Source organism: Argentina anserina, chromosome 6 (assembly GCF_933775445.1).
Source record: "Argentina anserina chromosome 6, drPotAnse1.1, whole genome shotgun sequence".
Lineage (NCBI taxonomy): Eukaryota > Viridiplantae > Streptophyta > Magnoliopsida > Rosales > Rosaceae > Argentina > Argentina anserina.
The window spans coordinates 21,018,139-21,037,991 of NC_065877.1; the positions used below are offsets into that span (position 1 = coordinate 21,018,139).

The 19,853-nt window shown below is 36.6% G+C and overlaps 2 protein-coding genes across 2 annotated transcripts; one reads left to right on the forward strand and one right to left on the reverse strand.

Moving 5' to 3' along the window:
- Window positions 1-2,232: 2,232 nt before the first annotated feature.
- Window positions 2,233-5,786, reverse strand: LOC126798946 (heat stress transcription factor A-4b-like). The gene is made up of 2 exons (XM_050526043.1): window positions 4,970-5,786; window positions 2,233-3,712 (listed from the first exon to the last, which is right to left on the reverse strand). The coding sequence occupies exons 1-2, from the start codon at window positions 5,183-5,185 to the stop codon at window positions 2,609-2,611; spliced, it is 1,320 nt and encodes a 439-aa protein (XP_050382000.1). The 5' UTR covers window positions 5,186-5,786; the 3' UTR covers window positions 2,233-2,608.
- Window positions 5,787-12,443: 6,657 nt separating this feature from the next.
- LOC126798950 (protein trichome birefringence-like 43) lies at window positions 12,444-16,276 on the forward strand. The gene is made up of 5 exons (XM_050526047.1): window positions 12,444-12,879; window positions 14,338-14,509; window positions 14,707-14,888; window positions 15,590-15,751; window positions 15,935-16,276. The coding sequence occupies exons 1-5, from the start codon at window positions 12,641-12,643 to the stop codon at window positions 16,230-16,232; spliced, it is 1,053 nt and encodes a 350-aa protein (XP_050382004.1). The 5' UTR covers window positions 12,444-12,640; the 3' UTR covers window positions 16,233-16,276.
- Window positions 16,277-19,853: the final 3,577 nt, after the last annotated feature.

Consider the following 19,853-nt stretch of genomic DNA (forward strand, 5'->3'; position numbering starts at 1 on the left):
CGGAGAAGGAGATGAGAGGCCAAAAAGGTCCCACTGGGCGTGCCAATTTGTAGAACGGGAATTTGAAAACAAATAAGAGTGCAGACACGTGTACACATAAAAATGTGATTTATTGATAATCAAGCGCGACGTTACAATCTTTGTGAACTCCTCTGATTCTATCTCCGTATGTAGCTTGGCTCAAGGGTGACATGCACTTGATCTTGAGAATTTGAGTTTGGATTTGGATTTGATGAAGAACGAGCGATTTGGTAGTTTGACGATTCTTCATGGACTTGAGTTTGGATTTGGATTTGATGAAGAACGAGCGATTTGGTAGCTTGACAATTCTTCGTGGACTTGAGTTTGGATTTGATGAAGAACGAGTGATTTGGTAGCTTGATAGTTCTTAGTGGACTTGGGACTTCGGGATTTCTCGAGAGTGATCTTGCTCAAGTGACTTTCTCTCTTTTTCTCAAGTCTCATTCTCTTCATGTTGGAAATAATAAATTTCTTTAATTGTATAATTAAATCAATATGTATTTTCTGATTAATTTAAAATTAATTATTCTTATAACTGAATTAAACAGAAAATAATTGATTTAATTATAACCGTTAAGGAATTTATTAATTTAATCAAATGTCCGATTACCATTTTGAATCGTCACATTTAATATCCGATTTAAGTCGGAATTACGTAGCTTCGATTACGATCATCCATTTATGTGCTGACATGAGTTTTATTCGGATCTGCACTAACTTTGTTGACTTTTGGGCAACATGTACAATTTTGTCGGGCTTTTAGTCGATTTAATCATTTAATAAAGATAATTTACTTCATTAATTTTTATGTGTCTACAAGTGCAAAAGAAGGACATGCATACGGTGGTGATTTGTAAACTGCATGACAATGTGTGCGGATAAGTCCCTAAGTTCTAATAAGAGAAGGAAGAACATTGAGGAGTGTTTTAAGCCCCTAAAAATGGTGTTGAACATTAGAAGGCATAATATCAATGTACCTACTGTGAGATTACTTCCTCTACAGCCCCATCATGCTAGCCCTAACAAGAAAAAGAGAGAAGAACTGCCGGGAGTCAAAGCAAATTGCCATATGCAACGGCTTTAAAGGTAGAATTAAGAAAGCTATGTGACAGGAAAATAGAAATCTCCAAGGAAGAGCTTGGCTAATAATCCTAATATTGCTCTAAAGACAAAAAGAGGAACAGTGATTATCTCCGACCCTAGGGGAAGGAGATAGTTGTGGCTTAGTTGTTGCTTGGCGTTTTTCAAAGCCTACTATGAACTACGGTAGCTTAGTGAAACACTATAACAGTTTACATATTAGTTGTCCGGTTGTCCCACAACTAGCTGGTATGTAGACGTCATAATTAGTTATAGGAAATAAAGCTACTTTAGTTGGGTATTAGGCTTGATTAGTTTTATTTTTGCGTGCTTTATATTCGTAATGAGTGTCGACACCTACCTAAGTGACTGAGTCTTTGGTTATTGTCTTGCTTATGGTGCAGACGTGTAGTTAGTTATTGCCTAGATATTGGCATTTACCCAATTAATTGGCTTTTACTTAAAAAAAAAACCCTTTAATGAGCTATTATATTTAAATGTGTTGGATGCTAGTAACTTTGTGCTATTTTGGCGGACTTGTCCTTTGTGCCTATGCTAATTTACTAAGTTGTTGAATTTAATCTGGTTCATATCAGCAATGCATGTATTGGATGATACCAAGTTTGTTATCTGACTTTTTACATGAGCACATCATTTAGCTCATTTTTAGGTTTTTATTGGTGGAGATCAAAACTCATTTTTAGCTCATTTTCATCATTCCCAGGTTTTGGATTACCACCACATTTTTATATTTATGGATTGAGATGTGTCTAGCTAAAAGTTTTAATATATACCATTACACACCAGGAATATCCCACCTCCATCATGGCAAAATTATCATAGATGATTTAGCATATCTATGAGCTTATTCCAATGAACAAAATTGCAAGCACTTTCATAACCTCATAATCATTCAGACTCCTGTAGTTTAGTAAACACTGTGTTGTTTTTAATACCTTAGTTAGGGAAATCAAACTTGGTTAGCCACAAGTTTTGACTGAAACTTAAAATCTCTCATTCTCTCTGAAGAAATTCTTACTTACCAGAAACTATGATGCAAAGTACCATCTCCTTTACGCTAAATCAAGAGATAAAGAGAGGTTTATCATAAACAAAACTCTTTCGGCCAGCTGCTTCAATGCATTGTATAAATTGACTTTACCATAATAGAAACAGATGACAAGAATAAATAATGTAAGAATGTGTTTAAGTGCCTACTGCATACACCATCAATTTAGCGAATAAGAAAGCTAACTATAAAGCTAATACAAATTCCCTGCAGCCTGGTAACTTTTACTCTTTTAGTCATTTACATACAAAGAGTAAAGAACAGCTCTATTTCCACTACGTCGGAAGTATTCGAATATTGACCTGATATGCACAACAAGTCTACAAGAATAAACCTGAAAAATTGGAACAGCTTCTAGAAAGTGCAGACATAAGTAATTCTATTTAAAATTTTAAGATGTATATATATCAAGTGTCTACATTATAAGGCCAATTGTAACTATGTAGCTGGAGTGAGGCGCCCTATCTGGTTTGTAAAGTTATCTACATTATCTGTGTTCCACCAAAGCTTTTTCTGAGCTGCTGCATTGGTATCACTTGCGCTGCCATCCCCATCCCTTCTGTCCGATTGTACTTCCTGTGCATCTTCTAAACCAGGGGTCTCTGTTAGACATTGCTCCCAAAAGACATCATTTGCTGCAGCAGGCTCAGTGGTTGTCATATCCGCTACCCTTTCTTTTGGAGCCTCAACTGAGGGTGCACTATCAGGCTTAGAGTTCATATCAAGTCCTGAAGATTTAGGCCTGTAATCACCAGTTTGACACATTGATGAGATAGCAAGGATGTCGAAAAGATTTGTAGACCCAGCCACTTCTGGTGATGAATGAACATTCATTGAAGTTGGCGAAGATAAATTTGATATAGGTGAGCACGGCCTGCTGTTCATGCCAAGGTCTCGTATTTCTGAAACAATGACAGGAGAGACCTCAGACATAGGGCCAACATCATTTACTTCTTCAGGTACAGCTTCCCCGATCCCACGTAGAAAATCCTCCCAAAAGTTCAAGGAAGACTCCATTTTCTCAAGCTGGACCGACTTTGATGTCGAAGTTGAAACTGAACCCGGGTTCTCTTTTTGTGAATTCAAGTTCAGACCTTCCATGCTGAACTCATCAGGAAATAGACTAGGTTTCAACAGTCTTCTTTTCTTGTTATGATTTTCAGATTGTTGCATAAGTAAAGAGGCAAACCCTGGCTTCTGCAATATATGAGCTAGGAACGTCGTAAATTGCCTCTGCCGAAGTTCCATCTTTTGCAGTTGTTCACTTAACAATTGCATTTGAAATTCAAACTCCTGATTCTCCCTTTGATGTTTTTGCAGCTCTAGCTCAAGCAAACTCTTATCATTATTCAGTCTATTGATTTTCTTTTCATATTCTTCTCTTTCTGTCTCACTTAAAGGAACTGAAGAATACTCGTGATTTTGCATGGAATGACTATGAATTGGCTTACGGCGGTGAATATTCTTCAGAAGATGTCTTCCTCCTCTCAAGAATTCCTCATTAGCGAATTCCCATTGCTCAGGATCAACTTTCCTGAACCCCTGCTCATGAAGAACACCAGTATTCAATAATCAGCAACCATGAGTGCAAACATTGGTAACTCAAAAGGAGAAGATACAGGTGGTAGTGTCAGATTATGAAAAATGAATATACAATAATGAAGCACACACAAAACTGCTATAGATAATTTTAAGCTTCCAAATGTCCTCAGCAATATAACTTAAATCCTCATTCTTACAGTAGCAAAACCTTTGCCTCTCCTAAACAATAGTTTAAAACAATTTCTGATAGCAGCTGAAGCCGAAAATACTAAAATATCAGCAAAAAACATGATAACATGTCTGAGGAAAAACAGAGTATGCCAACTGCTAAATGCTAATGCTACAATGTGACCCTGACCCTTTTTTAAGTAGTTCAAGCTATTATATAACATTATAAAAATCTCTATTTTCAGACCATGTTACTTGCACCATGCGGAACATCAACCTCAATAATAGCACCATAGTAATTATCACAGTCAATCCAAACAACACCAAATGCAGAACCACTCGTGATTTGCTTCCTTCATTTTGCAGTTTTGGACCCAGGCTTAGCATATACAGAAAGTGCATCGATGACGTAGCTACTGGTGCTCCAAAGTACCAGCCATATTCCAGTCCTCTTATCGAATTATTTGGCATTATAATTCTAACTCCACTAAGTTCTCAGAACCACCTCTTTATCAAGATTAAATGTGTTAGAAGTACACTACCCAGAGACCTAAACAAGATTGATTAAGTTTTAGGGAAAAGATCAAACAGCCATACTTCAACTGTTACACAAAACTGACCCCAAATTCTACTTCACTATACAGTGTGGTGTCATCGTCCAATTCCTAAATAATACCTTTCTGGTCTTTCTAGAAATAAGTACAACTGTTTACTCATCCAAAATGATTATAATTTCTTACCCGAGAAGAGTAAAACAGGACAGAAAAAAAGAAGAAGCAAATTATGGATCCTAAAGACAAGGTTGTGATAATAATATAAATAAAAACAACACAGGTAGTAGAGTCAGAAATATCCCAGTTCAGATGGATAATTTGTGAATCAAGGATGTCTAGTTGGACGTCATACATATCAGAACAGAACCAACATAGTGCATCAAAACTGTTAACATTCTAATCAGTTATAAGTCTATAGTGCAATTATAGCTTTTCAGCTGGATCGATGATGTTAAATTTAAATACAGGAACATTTTGCAAATGAAAAGAAGAGACTAAATTGCATAGAAATGAACAGCTTCAAAAGAAGACTCACATATGTATTAAGCTGCCTGACAAAGCTCGAAAAATTGTTGTGCTTGAAATACATGGGAAGCAAATCCTTGGCAAACTCTGTGGGATCCCAAACTACAAAACTACAACCAGTTTCACTCCAAGACACCACATGATTGGTTGAAGGATCATCCACCAAGTCATATGTTTTCGAAAGAAAAGGCGCTGGTGCATTCGAACCACCCTGAGACCCATCCATAGCTTCGAACCACAAGTCAATCAGGCTCTTGCAAGTAGATCAAAACCCAGAAAAATTGACAAATTGAATCAAGCTCAAGGTAATGAAAAACTCAACTCCCTGAACCTGATTTCAAAACCCAGAAACCTTGAAAAGTAGCTCAAATTGAATCAACTCACATCAAGTCAACTCTATGAAATCAAAGCTGGGTTTTTGTTTTTCTCAATCTGGGTGTGCTTGGAGAATCACCCGATTCTTAGTTTTAAAAGGAAAAACTTTCAAGTAGGCTTTTTCCCGAAAGCTTAAAACCCAACAGAATCCAATCAAATCACAATTGGGATTGCCTCAAACAATACCAACAACCAAGAAAGCAAAGAAAAACGAAGATTTTATAACCTGATCTCAGGAAGTGGTTGGTGAGAAATGAATGAAATAAGGAAACGAAGGAAAAGAACAAAGACTGAGGAACGAGAAAGGGAACTTTGGCTCGTGAAGAGCTCTACTACTTTGAGACCAATCTAAACGCGCAACTTGGAGAGAAAGCAAAGAAAGAAGGGGATTGATTTGTTAAAGCAATGGGGGTTTGAAAAAATGGGAGTCATGAAGAAGAAGAGGATCGGTTGGGTGGGATTTATTAAATGTAAAGGCATCGTCGTCTTGCTTGGTTGGGTTTCAAAGTCTTCTCACGGACGCAGACTTGGAAGTTGAATGGTCAGCAGAAATGAAAAGAGACAAAACTGACTGGAAGTCTAATGAGGTACAGGAGAAGAAGCAGTACCAGAGCTACTGTGTCTATGCTGGAAAGGTTACCGGCGTTGACTGGGGTTTATTCAACTTTCTACATGTTGAGAGAACTGGTCGTTATTCATGCACACTCTCCCACACCACACCATTGTTCTCAAATCAGATATTCTGGTACAGAAAAATGTTTCCTATTTTGCTTAGAAAACGTTGTTTGGTGATGGGCAGGAATTTGTTGATGGGCTTAGAGGATACAACATGAACTCCCTATTTGAAGTCATTTCCGATGACAAAACTCAACGAAATTCTGCACTCTCGATGAACTCTTTCACCATTCGAAGGAGCATGAGATGAGGCATTTTGGTCTAAAAGTGTACGTCCGGCCAACTATACTATGATTTAAAGAAATATTTTTGTTAGCCAAAATTGATTTTTTTTTCTTACCTACTTAATTTTTAAATATTAAATAACTTTCAATATTCAAGGACTCAGGATCAAATAAATATTAGCCGGGGTCAGCTAAACTCTCTAGAATTCAATCTTGGAACCGCTGATTCTTTGGGAGTGGCTATGGCAACCGAGCCCCAAGGGCGAGAAGAGGGTATAACAATGGACTTATGCCAAAAAGAGGCAGTAGAGGAGCTAGAAAGTATGAAGATGGTGATTAACCACATGAGGACGAAAAAGGAACGAGAAAGGATTGAGGTAGTGGCCAAGCGCCGAGAGGAAGAGGAAGAAAATGAGGTGCTAGCAGTGTCTCTGGAGCGACAGTTAGTGCAAAACATACTAGCTGCACAACCATACCCCATGGTAGAAAACAGATAAACGAATGCATCATCTAGGGACATGCATGCAGGAAAACTAAGAAAACTCAAAACTAAAAATATATGTATATTTAGAGACTCATAATGCTTAAAAATAATGGACATGTGTCAAATAATTAGATGGGTCGGGTGAGAGTGGCATCATTGGCATGGGAAAACTATGAGTAGAGAACTATGGCTCCATAATCATGTAATCTAGCTCATTGAAATTGATAAAATTATTTCTTCAAAATTAAAACAAAAAACCTTAAGCAACCTTGCTAGCGTCGTGTTCCAAACTTGTGATCGATGCGGTGAATTGAGTGACTGAACCTTCTTAGAGAATAAGAAAGGTAATTGAAGGCATGCATTAGATTGTTAGTTTCTTTTTTTGGAGTCCAGGGGAGGATCTATTCAAGAACAAAAGGATTTATGGCACCCCTCAAGTTTTAAATGTCTATAGTTTTCTTCTTTGAAACTTAATTAACCCTATTGCACTCAAGGCTGAGTTAGTTATGAATACTGGTACACCCTTTTATGTTTTCAGTTGCATATTGACCCTTCTCATTTGTGATTTCTAACTATGTTCATGTTTGAGTGTATCTCTTTCCATCATATATGTACCTAGATAGATAAATTTTGTTGTCGGAAGCAAATTTGCTGACCACCAAAACTTTGCTCATCTCATGCCTACCTCTTAAATCTACGCCATGTGTATTTTTGTTTAACCATGATTTAACCCTAGTTATCAATATAAGTTTATGATAATAAATTATAATTTCTTTTTATTTTTACTTTAACAAATTCATGAATGGGACTTATTAATTAATTAAGTGCTCTATTATTTAACTTATGAATACACCGTGCATACAGTAGTTGCTTCACTTCCCAGTGAGGTCCCTTCTTCATTTTTGTGTTTGTCTCTTGAAGATGGTTATGGAATAAATTTTAATTAAGCTAATCCATAGGCATCTTGCAACATAGGTAAAAATCCAGTTTTTTTTTTTTGGAGAATGAAGTAAAAATCCAGGTTTAAGTTTAGGTTTAGATATTCTGATAATATGAGGAGTCTTGAAGACACAACTTCTTTAAGTTGACGTTTCATGTTCTAAACATCTAATAGCAAATAAGAGATCGTCTTTTCTGGAGATCTCTTGCAAAACAAAGGCAAACATAGTGATTCACTTGAGGCTTAGAAAGATCAATCAAAACTTCAATTCCAAATTAATCTAGATTCAAGAATACAAAGGTAATCTTATTTTCTTTCAATCTTTGTTTAATTTTTTTTATTTGGGGAGAGATCAACTCTGTAATCGATTGCAATTTTGCTTTGATGATTTAGTTTGTATTACGGCAGGATTCCGGCGAACCGATGAAGTTCTCAGTTACCTGTAAATCATAAACGCACGACGTCTCGGATTGAAGACCGGGTTGGCCGGCCGGCCTTCGACGCTTCAATGCCTAAGTCAGCTACAAAAATGAACATGTAGAGTTAGGTAGGAGAAATGTGAGAGTGTATGCTTACCTTGTTGTGGAGTGGAGATGTCTATTTATAGAGCCAAATAGGGTGTGGTCACTGAAATTAACAAACAACCCATGCATGGCTAATAATGCATGTAGTGGGCGTTTAGGCCTAACTGGACCTTATAGTGGCGATTTAGGGCAACGGTAGTCAAGTGCGAGGCGAGCAATCACGATGTTTAGCTCTTTACGGGGCATATCGTTAAAAGTTTGTATTTTTGATATGATTTATCTTTCAGTAATTGATCATATGAAATTATGAATTCCCATATCATTTATCAAGTTGATTGAATTTATTTGATCATTCAGTGTAGGGTTTTAGGTTTCTCTGTTTCTGGTGAACTTGATCAATATGAATATAATTGAATAATGGATCACTGAATCAATGATCATATCTTCTTGATAATTGTCTTTAATTGATCAGTGATCATGTGAATGTACATATGAATTTTTTTTCTTTCCTTCTGTTAAAAATAACTAGTAGAATGCTACTAGGAGGAAAGAATGACTTAGATCATACCAAACGGAAAAGAACAAAAAGAGATGTTCAGATGGTTGAAACCAAAAGAGGATCTATTGAAAAATTTGTTATCAAATGACCACGTTGTCAAACCAATGAGGACTTTGTTCATGTCGGGCATAATGTGAAGGAACCTATTGTGCTACAAAAATAGATGTTGATGTACTCGTGGAGGAAGAGGAAGTTGAGAAACCTATAGACATTGATGCAACAAGAATAGATGTTGATGTACATATGAGGAAAATGAACCTACAAAGGCAACAACAATAGATGTTGATGTACATATGGAGGAACCTTTAGAGGATGAACCTATAGATGAAGATATTGATGTACCTAGAGAAGAATGTACGGAGCCTAATGCGATGATGTTGGTGATATTCCCATAAACATCTATGATCCTAGAAATTGGGATAATCTTGATCTTAAATGGAGGGACTTATTAGTTAAAAAATGGTTCTGTAAGAGATTTGTTAGCAGAGAAAGGTTCAAAAGATGGCTCAAAAAGATGTTTTTCCTTTAAGTTTTACAATAAGCAGTTACCAAATGGGAAAAAGCATCATTGAGACTGGCTTGTGTATTATAAATACCTTAACAAACTCTTTTGCTTTTGTTGTAAGTTGTTCAAGACTAAACCTCAACAAAGTCAGATGGCACATGATGAAATAATGGATTGGAGGCACCTTAGTAACAATTTGAAAGAAGTTCAGAGCATATCAATCATATGTCCATTTAGGTTGATTTGCGTGCAAGGCTGGACAGTAATCAAGTCATTAGCAACGTTCTACAAGACCAAATTAGAAAAGAGACAAAATATTGGAGGAAGGTACTGCGACGATTGATTGCATTAGTGAAATATTTGGCTAAACAAAGCTTGGCATTTTGTGGAAGTAATGAGAAGATTTATGAAGAGGATAATGGAAATTTTATGGCTTTAGTTGAAATGGTTACTGAGTGGGATTCGACCTTGAAGGAGTATATCAGAAGGAAGAAAAATCATGAGATTCAATATCATTATCTGAGTCACAAGATCCAGAATGAGTTGATTCATGCAATAACTTCTCAAATAAAAGGTGCAATCCTAAAAAATGTAAAAGAAGCCAAGTACTTTTTAATAATTCTTGATTGTACTCCTAATGTGAGCAAGGAAGAACATATGACATTGATATTGAGGTGTATTGACGTATCTACAGTTCTAGTAGAGGTGGAAGAATACTTTATCGAATTTATGGTTGTTAATGACACAACAGGTCAAGATTTGTTCAAAGAGCTACAAAATGTGTTGCACCAACTTGATCTTGATGATATCAGAGGGTAGGGTTATGATAACTGATCAAACATGAAGGGGAAACACAAGGGTGTATAAAGGAAGCTTTTAAACATTAATCATAAGGTATTTTTTACACCTTGTGGTGCTCATTCTCTCAATCTGACCCTTTTAGATGTTGCAAACTCTTATGGGAAAGTAAAATATTTTTTTTCAAATTTATTTTGCGTATTTATACATTTTTTTTGCAAATTCTACAAAAATGTGGAAGATTTTGAAAGACAATATATCAGAAAAAGGTTTCACTCTGAAATATTTATCGACTACAAGGTGCGAAAGTAGAATTGATAGTTTGAAAGCAAATGTGACTCAAGCTTCTAAAATAAGAGAAGCTCTACACCAGTTTGCCGAGGTTGAGACTGATTTAAGGATTAAAAGTAAAGCTACTTGTTTGGTAGACTATGAGCTTGGAAAATATGAGTTTATTGTATGAATGGTGATTAATTTGGATTCATATATTGGCTAAAGTTAATCTTGTTAGTAAAGAATTGCAATCTGAAGGTATGCGCATTGATGTGGCAATGGATAGTGTTCAGGCACTTATTGATTTCTTCATAGAGTACTGGGAAGTTGGATTTGAGCAAGCTTTAGATTGTGCTAAAGAAATTGCCGTTGAATTGAATATTGATCAAGTGTGGTCTGAGAAGAAAAAGAAAAGAGTAATCCATAAAAAGAGACATTTTGATGAAATTGTCGTTGATGAGATTGCAACAGAGTGAAGTGAAACAAGTCCCTGAAAAATCAGCTCAAGAGCCTTTTAGAATTCATTACTTTGTTTACATTATTCATCAAGCAATCGGTTCATTAGAGAGGAGGTTTAAATTAAATAAGCAGCTTGAATAGACATTCAGCTTCTTGTTCACAACAACAAAGTTGAAATCATTAGACCTTAAAGAATTGAAGAAGAGCTTCAAGAATTTGGAAAAGAAGTTACAGAATGGCCACAATTCAGACATTGATGGTGATGATTTACTTAATGTATTGCAACTATTACAAAAGCATTTACCAAGTGAGTTACATGATACAGCTAGTGCAATACTCAATTTTTTTAAGAGTAAATTGTTATCCAACTACTTGTCTTGTATATAGAATTTTATTAACTATTCCTGTTATAGTTGCATAAGTAGAGATAAGCTTTTCAAAACTAAAATTTTTAAGGTCGTACTTGCGATCAACCATGTGCAAGAAAGATTAAATTTTTTGGCTTTGATTACAATTGAAAATGAGTTTTTAGAAAAGCTTAATTATAAAAAATTAATTGATAATTTTGCTTCTAAGTATGCTAGAAGATCAATATTTAGAATGCCCTAATGTGCTAGCTATTCTATTCCTCTTGGTAAAAGTCTTGTGATAGTTTTAGTTTATTATAATGAGTTGATAGAAAGCTTCATAGTTTCTAGGTTAGATTGTATTGTCTTACCATTTATCAAGTTTGGAAATTCATTGCATTGGTTCCGTAGCTAAATTGCTCTTTTTTGCAGGTTTCTTTATTATCCTTCTCATTGCTGGTTGTGGAGCTAGTAGACATTTCAGTTGTATGTTGGTAGTACGAGTTTGCAGGTTCCTCACATTTTATGCTACAATTTTTTTTTTTACCTTCAAAACTTACGAAATATGCTTAACATGAGATTTTTGCTCTCTCATTTTATTTTTTGGTTTTTACTTTAAGAATTAGAACAATATGAATTCATTTTCTTCAAAATGCTATATGTGTTGTTTGTTGACAAATTATATATATACCAATGCCGCCTATAACAGGACTAGTCTTGTAGGGTGGGCAAAATTTGGGTAGTCGGCAAATTTGTTTTTCAATATTATTGCCTCACTTAGGAACATTATGATGTTTTGGATAATATGGTTTGGATTGATAGAGTTCCAAAAGAGTTTTTAATAGCTCTAATAGTTGATGTTGTAAACTCAGGTGTCTAGAGGCACTACAAGTTAATCATTTTTATTTCTTATCATTAAAAAAACAATTAGCCTCGTGTTTGTCTCTTCAACCTCCACTCTTTCTTTAAGAAACTCATGGGCGATGTTATTGGTTTTCTAGTAGAAATTAGGTCATGATCATCCAATTATGATGCAGTTAACTAGGAAGACCTTTTATATTAGTGATCCACCCTAAAATGTAGGCCACAATCTTTTGGTGGTGTCAACCCCATGAAACCAACCAATGACAACTCCAAAATCTCTCCTTGTCATAGGCGGAGATTCTTCCCACTTGCACCAGACCATTTTGAAACTCCTCTCTCTCATCTGTCCCTTTCTCCCTCTCTCTCGACCCTCTTTTCAGTTTCGTATATATGAATGAATGTCTCTCCCTTCTTTGAACCAGTACCGTCCCACACACAGAAAGGAATAATCTAGATTCTGGGATTAGATGTATATCGTTTTCTGCTTTTGGAAAAACATTATATCACAATCAATACCAGGATATTGCTTTCCATAATACACATATCTGTTACTCAATTCCATGTTAAATATATCACCACGCTGAGTCTCGGACTATCAACATTTAAATATAAACTACAGCCTTTTCTTTCTTCATCATTCTGGTCTCAGCGATCATGGCTGGTTTTGCAGTTCTAGTAGCGCTGGCAGTGGTTTCTGCTGCTCAACACCAAGTGCATGGGATTGGGGGTTGTGATGTTTCTCGTGGAATTTGGGTTCAGGATGATTCATACCCTCTGTATGAAGCTTCAAGCTGCCCTTTCATTGAGAAGGAGTTTGACTGTGTAAAGAATGGTCGCCCAGACAAGGACTACCTCAAATATAGATGGCAGCCTCTTGGCTGTAACTTACCAAGGTATGAATCACATATTTTTCTCTTCGCAAAGTATCTTATCGATATTACCGAACTATTTTCAGTTCACAAGTTATTATAATTGACATCTCTAGCAGTATAAGATGCACGCCAAACACTTTAAAAGAAGCTGCCTGTAACATACATTCCGGTTGCAAATTACTGGTTATATTGTGGCAAATTTAGTTAGACTCAAACCTATAGTTAGTAGCATCTATATTATTCGATCAAGCACCCTCTGATATAATATATAATCGGGGAATCCACATTCTTGGCCAGCAATATATGTAGTTATTAGAAACTAATTTTTGTAAATTTGGATGTTAATACAAGGGGCAATGTAATTTATCTTGGCATCTTGTAATCAAGTAAAATTTCTTAATATTCAGTTTCAGACTTTCAGTAACCCTGGACTCCTCGTATATATAATTTCGTTTCTTCTGTTATTTCTAGCCTTGTCCGCTCAATTTAGGCCATTAATTCCTATCAAGCAGTGTCGAGTACTAGCCAGAGCACAAACTTTAAGCCTTCATGTGATATTGTGATGAGGCATGAATTTTCAAGTTCATTTAGTTATGGCCCTTTTTCATCATCTACTTTACTTGATTCTTCTTCTTTTCTTCCCCCTTTTTTTTTCCCGTGTCAAAGTGATCTTCATTGTCCGTTTATGGTAGTGGGTTTCTTTCATCATTAGCGACAGTTGCATATTTGTAAATAATGAGTAGGGTAATAAACAGATTCTAAATAGTTGCTTGCAGTTTGCTTCTTTAATTTCAATTCATACAAGTTGTCGATCAAGAATATTTCGGGTCATATATCTCTTTCAACACTGAGTTGGTACTAGCAGCTAGTGAATGATACAAGCCTAATATGAATCAATTATGTAGAGTATCTTTATAGGCGTAGCATGTATTAAGTTCAAAGTCTTTATGAAAACATGGTAAAATAAATAAATTAAGATGGACTTTCAATCAGGGCATTATCAGAAGTGCTTGCGTGATTGAAAATTGTCTGGTAATTACCTTAATCCCAATTTCCACTCACTTTGATAAACTGTTTATCTGGAGACAATTGGTTATATGTTGTTGTTCTTAATGTATTATTAGTTTATTACCGTTAGAGAAGTCACGAAAGAATGTAAACACTGCTGTTTACGTACTGTTTTTATTTTTGGTCGAAAGTTTACGTACTGTTGTTGAGGGCTGTTGCCAAGTAGCTTTCATTAATCTCTGTCAGTTATAAGTATATCACGCGCATACTGAGCAATCGGTTGTTGTATTGGCATATAATCTTCCACATGCAGGAATCTTAATCGGTTGGACACTTAATATAAAATGATTAAAATGAGTGATTTGATTTCATAGTTGGCAACATGACATCATAGATACTATGTTGAATAACATCATGGCTACGTTATGAATATTCTAAGGACATGATGTACGTCAACATTTCATGATGTAGATTCAATGGAATTGATTTTTTGAGGAGGCTGAGAGGGAAGAGCATCATGTTTATTGGGGATTCATTGAGTTTGAACCAATGGCAATCACTCACTTGCTTGCTTCATACGGCAGCTCCAACTGCTGAATACACATCAGTTCGATCTGGAGGGCTCTCCACATTCACATTTCCGGTGAGCACCGTAAAGAACTGACTAACTGAGTATATGTGGGGTGTAGAATGACAAGTTTAGAGAGTTGATGAATAATTATCTGGTAACATGAACCTGTTCTGATCTGCTCTCATACCGACTAGGACTAGATTATTGTCTAGGGAACGTTCTGACACTGTAGTTCTTTGTTAGATATTGATCATGTTGCTGAATTGTAGGAATACAATGTTAAGGTGTTGTTCTCCCGTAACGCCTTTCTCGTGGACATAGTTGGCACAAGTGCTGGGCGACTCCTCAAACTTGACTCAATCTCACTTGAAAACCAGAAACTGTGGACAGGAGTCGACGTTATGATCTTCAACACATGGCATTGGTGGCTTCACACCGGAAGAAAGCAACAGTACGTAGCTTGGTTCTTTACTTGTAAAGAGTCATTCATAAACGAATACATATGTATATGTATAGATATACATATATATATATATATATACGACGGTGATCAGGTGCGGACGTCCATACCTTACGTAAGGTATGGATTCGCCGATTCCGGCGATGGCGACCCGCAACGGCGGGGCGGACAACGACAGTTGCACTCCCCACCTCCCGGCAGTCCCGTCTGGAGCTCCATCGGCGACCTACAACGGCTGGAATCGCGAAATCGCCAAAATCTGCCTAGAAACTTGATTTTTGCAGATTCCACTAGGCAGATTCCGGCCGCCGATGGAGCTCCGGCCGGAACATACGGCATCGCCGGAAAGTAAGTAGTGCGGTTGTGCCGGTCCGCCGCGCCTTTACGGCTCGCCATTACCGGAATCGGCGAATTCACACAGTACGGACGTCCATACCTGAAAAGGCTTATATATATATATATTGGTTTCAAATCACATTCCATACATATGCATAAAACCTCAAAGGGTTCCAAAATTAAAAAACTAAAAATCTCTGAGCACATGCATATCAAACTGTTTAAAGGAATGACTTCTTAGTTCTTACGCAAATGAGTTAAATATTTTCCCTTTCGGTTTTTTATACCTCTATATCTTTAAGTTTGTGCATATTAGTGAGCTCTATTTTGGTTTTCAAAAATCTATGTCATTGCAGATGGGATCTTATTGAAGAAGGGGGAAAGATAATTGGGAAAGACATGGATAGGTTGGTTGCATATGAGAAGGCTCTCAACACTTGGGCAACTTGGGTAGACTCCCATGTAAACCCTGCAAAAACCAAGGTCTTCTTCCAGGGTGTTTCCCCAGATCATTCTAAGTAAGTACCTATTAACTTTATATGTGTTGAGGGATATATAGTCCGTCAACTTAATGTGATTTCTTGCTTAAAGTTTCTGGAGAAAAAAATGTTCGATGAAATGTTTCGATGAGACTTGTCCATTACATTATTTGACTTAATCTCTCACGGCTTCTTCTAATTAAGCTCGCATTTGTTTCTCAGTTCATCAGATTGGGGTGATAGAAAATCAGGAAGCTGCAATGGACAAACAGAACCCCTTCCAGGTCCAAGCTATCCTCATGCGCATCCAGCAGAGAAAATAGTAGAGAAAGTATTAGGCGCCATGTCAAAGCCAATCCAATTGCTTGATGTCACAACTCTTTCACAACTAAGAAAAGATGGGCACCCCTCTTTCTATGGCCTTGGTGGGCACAGAGCCTCTGACTGCAGCCATTGGTGTTTAGCTGGAGTTCCTGATACTTGGAACATTCTTCTTTATGCAGCTCTTGCAGAAAGTTAATTTATTTGTTAATTTTTTTTATGGTCAAAGAATAAGATTCTGGACTAATAGTTGTTTGACTTGTTTCACGTACATGTTCATTTAAATTCAATTAGCTGGGAGCAGAAGGTGCATTTTCAGTTGCCTACAAATGCGAAGAGTTTTCTTTTTTAAGAAGAATTCTTTTGCAAATTCATTTGCTCTGGATGCGCAATTAAATAGAAACCAACATAGAAGCAAAATCAAGAGCTTTACACTATAGTTTGATTATATTACATTCTAAATGTTTGATTGATCAAACTCCTCGGGCCTACTTTTTATAGTGCAAATGTCAAATATGTCACTTATATCAGATAATTTGAAGAGAAAAAAGCAGGCGCATTTTGATATTTCAATAGTAAAAAGTGGGTCAAAAGTGTTACGATGGTGTTGGGACTTGGGAGTACATGTGTGATGTTTTAATCTCATGTTTTGTAATACTCTTTGTTTAAATTAAAATCCTTTATTTCTCGTGTGAACACATGTAGAGAGCCGTTCCAATTAAAACTATTGAGTTGAGGACGGGTTGAGGACACACTTTTTGATCACATACGAGCATCTCAATCATTAAGTATATTATTCTTACAATTTGTTTTTGCCAAATTCATTATAGTTAAGGCAAAGTACATAACTAGTAAAATGCGACAATTAACGAATTTCAATTTGATGAAAATTTACATAATTTATATAATATTGATGTAAATATTATTATGTGTGTGGTTGTCAACATAATTATTCATTAGTTATATACTTATATGTAAACTCTATCTCTATATAAAGAGGTTAATGAGAATGAATGAATAAACTTTTCACCACTCCTCAACTTCTCTCTTCATATTTTCTCCACTTTACAACACGTTATCAGCACGACTCTACATTTGAGTTGATAACAACCAAACTCTAGAATACCATGCACGTTCTCTCTCACTACCCAACCCAAGACTCTTCTTCTAATTTTTTATCTTTTAGATTCCGTGATGATCTAAGAATTTTTGGTGCGCATATATCTGTTTTTGCCCAAAATTTCATGATCTACGAATCAGATCTATGCTTGTTTGATTTGTTTCATGCAAAGGATATGGCTGAAATTAAGATGGGACTATGTCGTGGTGGGAAGCCTTTTGTTTCCACCAAAGGACTTCTAATACGAACCTACATAATTTTAGAACGTAAATGGAGATGAAAATAGGGATCAAAATAATTATTTCCTGATACAATAATATCAAACAAAGAAATACAACCCTAAACATATAAGCTCACTAAATATCTTATATTTGCATAAAATTAATTTAAAAAAAAACCACTTGCTTTGTTTCTTGCCATTATGTCTCAATAGATAAACAGAAGAAACCTTATTTTTTTTAAGAAAAAGATACTATAAACATTGCAGCAAAATAAGATTACAACCAAGAAGAACACTTGGTGGTGGAACTAGATTCCCAATACTCATTTCTACCAAGGTTATTAGTCACAAGACTATCGCAAGAAGTAATAAACATGAGCCAAGAAGACTCAATCCCGACCAAACCAAACTATTCCATAAGTAGTCGATACCAATTTGCCACCAATCTCAAGAAGAAACCACTCCAATAACATCACATATCAAAACCTCTGACATATTTGTATAGACAACCGTCTCCATTACATTGACACCTAGAATACACCGACGTTTAAAATAGTCCCTAGAGATGACATGCGCCATAAAATGGCGCACCAACTCTACTGACGACCTAAACCCTCACTCAAAAGAGGATGGACGATAAAAAAAACCTAAACCTCAAAAGAAAAAGAAAAAAAAGGTCTAGGCCAAACAAGCCCAAACCCACCTAAGACACCTAAGACTACCCGTCATAGGCCCAAAGAGCTTAGGCCCACCAGAGGAATCTCAAGAGACAAACTGCTACCAAAGTTCAGCGACATGCCGTCCTCCTTCTGGCCACCGCACCGGCGCCCCACCGTCACCGCTGACCGAAATTGAGGATCCCGTCTGAAACCATGATGGCTAGAGCACCATCTTCAAAGAATCAATCTAGCAACAAAATCATCAAGCTTCGACCTGGGTTAGAAACCTATATCAGAGATCAACAAAGACATGTGCTTCCGCATCTTTGCAACCACATCGACATAACCCTAAACGCCACAAAGTTCCGAACAACAACACCTCAAGATCGCCTACATCCCCGATGAGCAAACCACAAGTCAGGCCTCACATGGAGCTGCCAACATCTCACAATCGATCGCCATCAACCCACCGGAGCAAGGCCACCAATTGACCTCCCTAACTCTCGTCCAATTTCTTCGGAGCTTAAAGGGACATCAAAAGTAACATTAAATAGAATAGAAGAAACCTTAGTTATATGTTATTTTCATAAACTATTGGAATCAAAGACCTGAAGGTAAAAGCTTTAACACAATAAAATGGTACTCAACACACCAAGTTTATTCAATGAAAGACTAGGCTACATAAAGCCTTGAAACATAACAGAAAAGCTAGAAATCTTGCTCACGTTTTGGTTACAGGCAACCAACGTGCTAACTAAATTGAAGAATTCAAAAGCAATTTTAAACCCTAGAGACTAGGACATTATTCTAACAAGAATACTAAATCAACTAGGATATGATCACCGAATACCTAAAAGCTAGGATTCAACACTAATGACACAAATATCCTCAACATACTCTCCCTTAAACTAAATCGTGTCACTGATTTAGTTTACTTCTTCGATCTCGCACATTCCAAGCTTGCTTCGAAGATAAGTGAAGACTCCAGTCTTTAGTGTCTTGGTCATGATGTCTGCTAGTTGTTCAGTTGTTCAGTAGTTCCACAGTAAGTTAGCGGAATTTCTCCTTGCTTTGTGACATCTCGAAGAAAATGGTACCTCACATCTATGTGTTTGCTTCTTCCATGAAGGACATGGTTCTTAGACAACTTGATTGTTGAGATGTTATCACACATGATACTCGTGCAAGGCTTGTCTTCATATCCAAGTTCTTTCAATATCCTCTTCAACCATATAGCCTGACATGCACAAGTTGCTGCAGCTACAAATTCAGCTTCGGTGGTAGACAATGTGACTATAGGTTGCTTCTTCGAGCTCCAAGACACATCACTTGAGCTTAACATGAATGCATATCCACTGGTGCTTCTCCTATCATCATTGTCGCCAGTCACTATCTGTGTAACCTAGGAGCTCACCATCTTCACCAATATTCTTGTAATAGATGCCATGGTTAACAATCCCCTTTAAAATACCTCAATCTCTCTTTGCAACTTGTAGATGCAACTATGTGGGTTTAGACATATACTGGCTGAGTAAGCTTGTTACAAACATCAAGCCTGGACGAGTTGAGGTTAGATACATCATGCTACCAATCACCTATTTGTAGAAAGTCTCATCAATTGCTATGCCTTCTTCATCCTTTGAAACTTTCGTTCGTGGTACAATTGGAGTTGCTACTGCCTTGCTCTCAAACATGCCAAACTTCTCACTTCAACTGCATACTTCTTCTGACAAGTGAATATACCGTGCGGCCTTTGTGAAACTTCAAGTCCAAGAAAGTACCTCAGACTCCCCATGTCGGTCATGTCAAATTATTTCATCA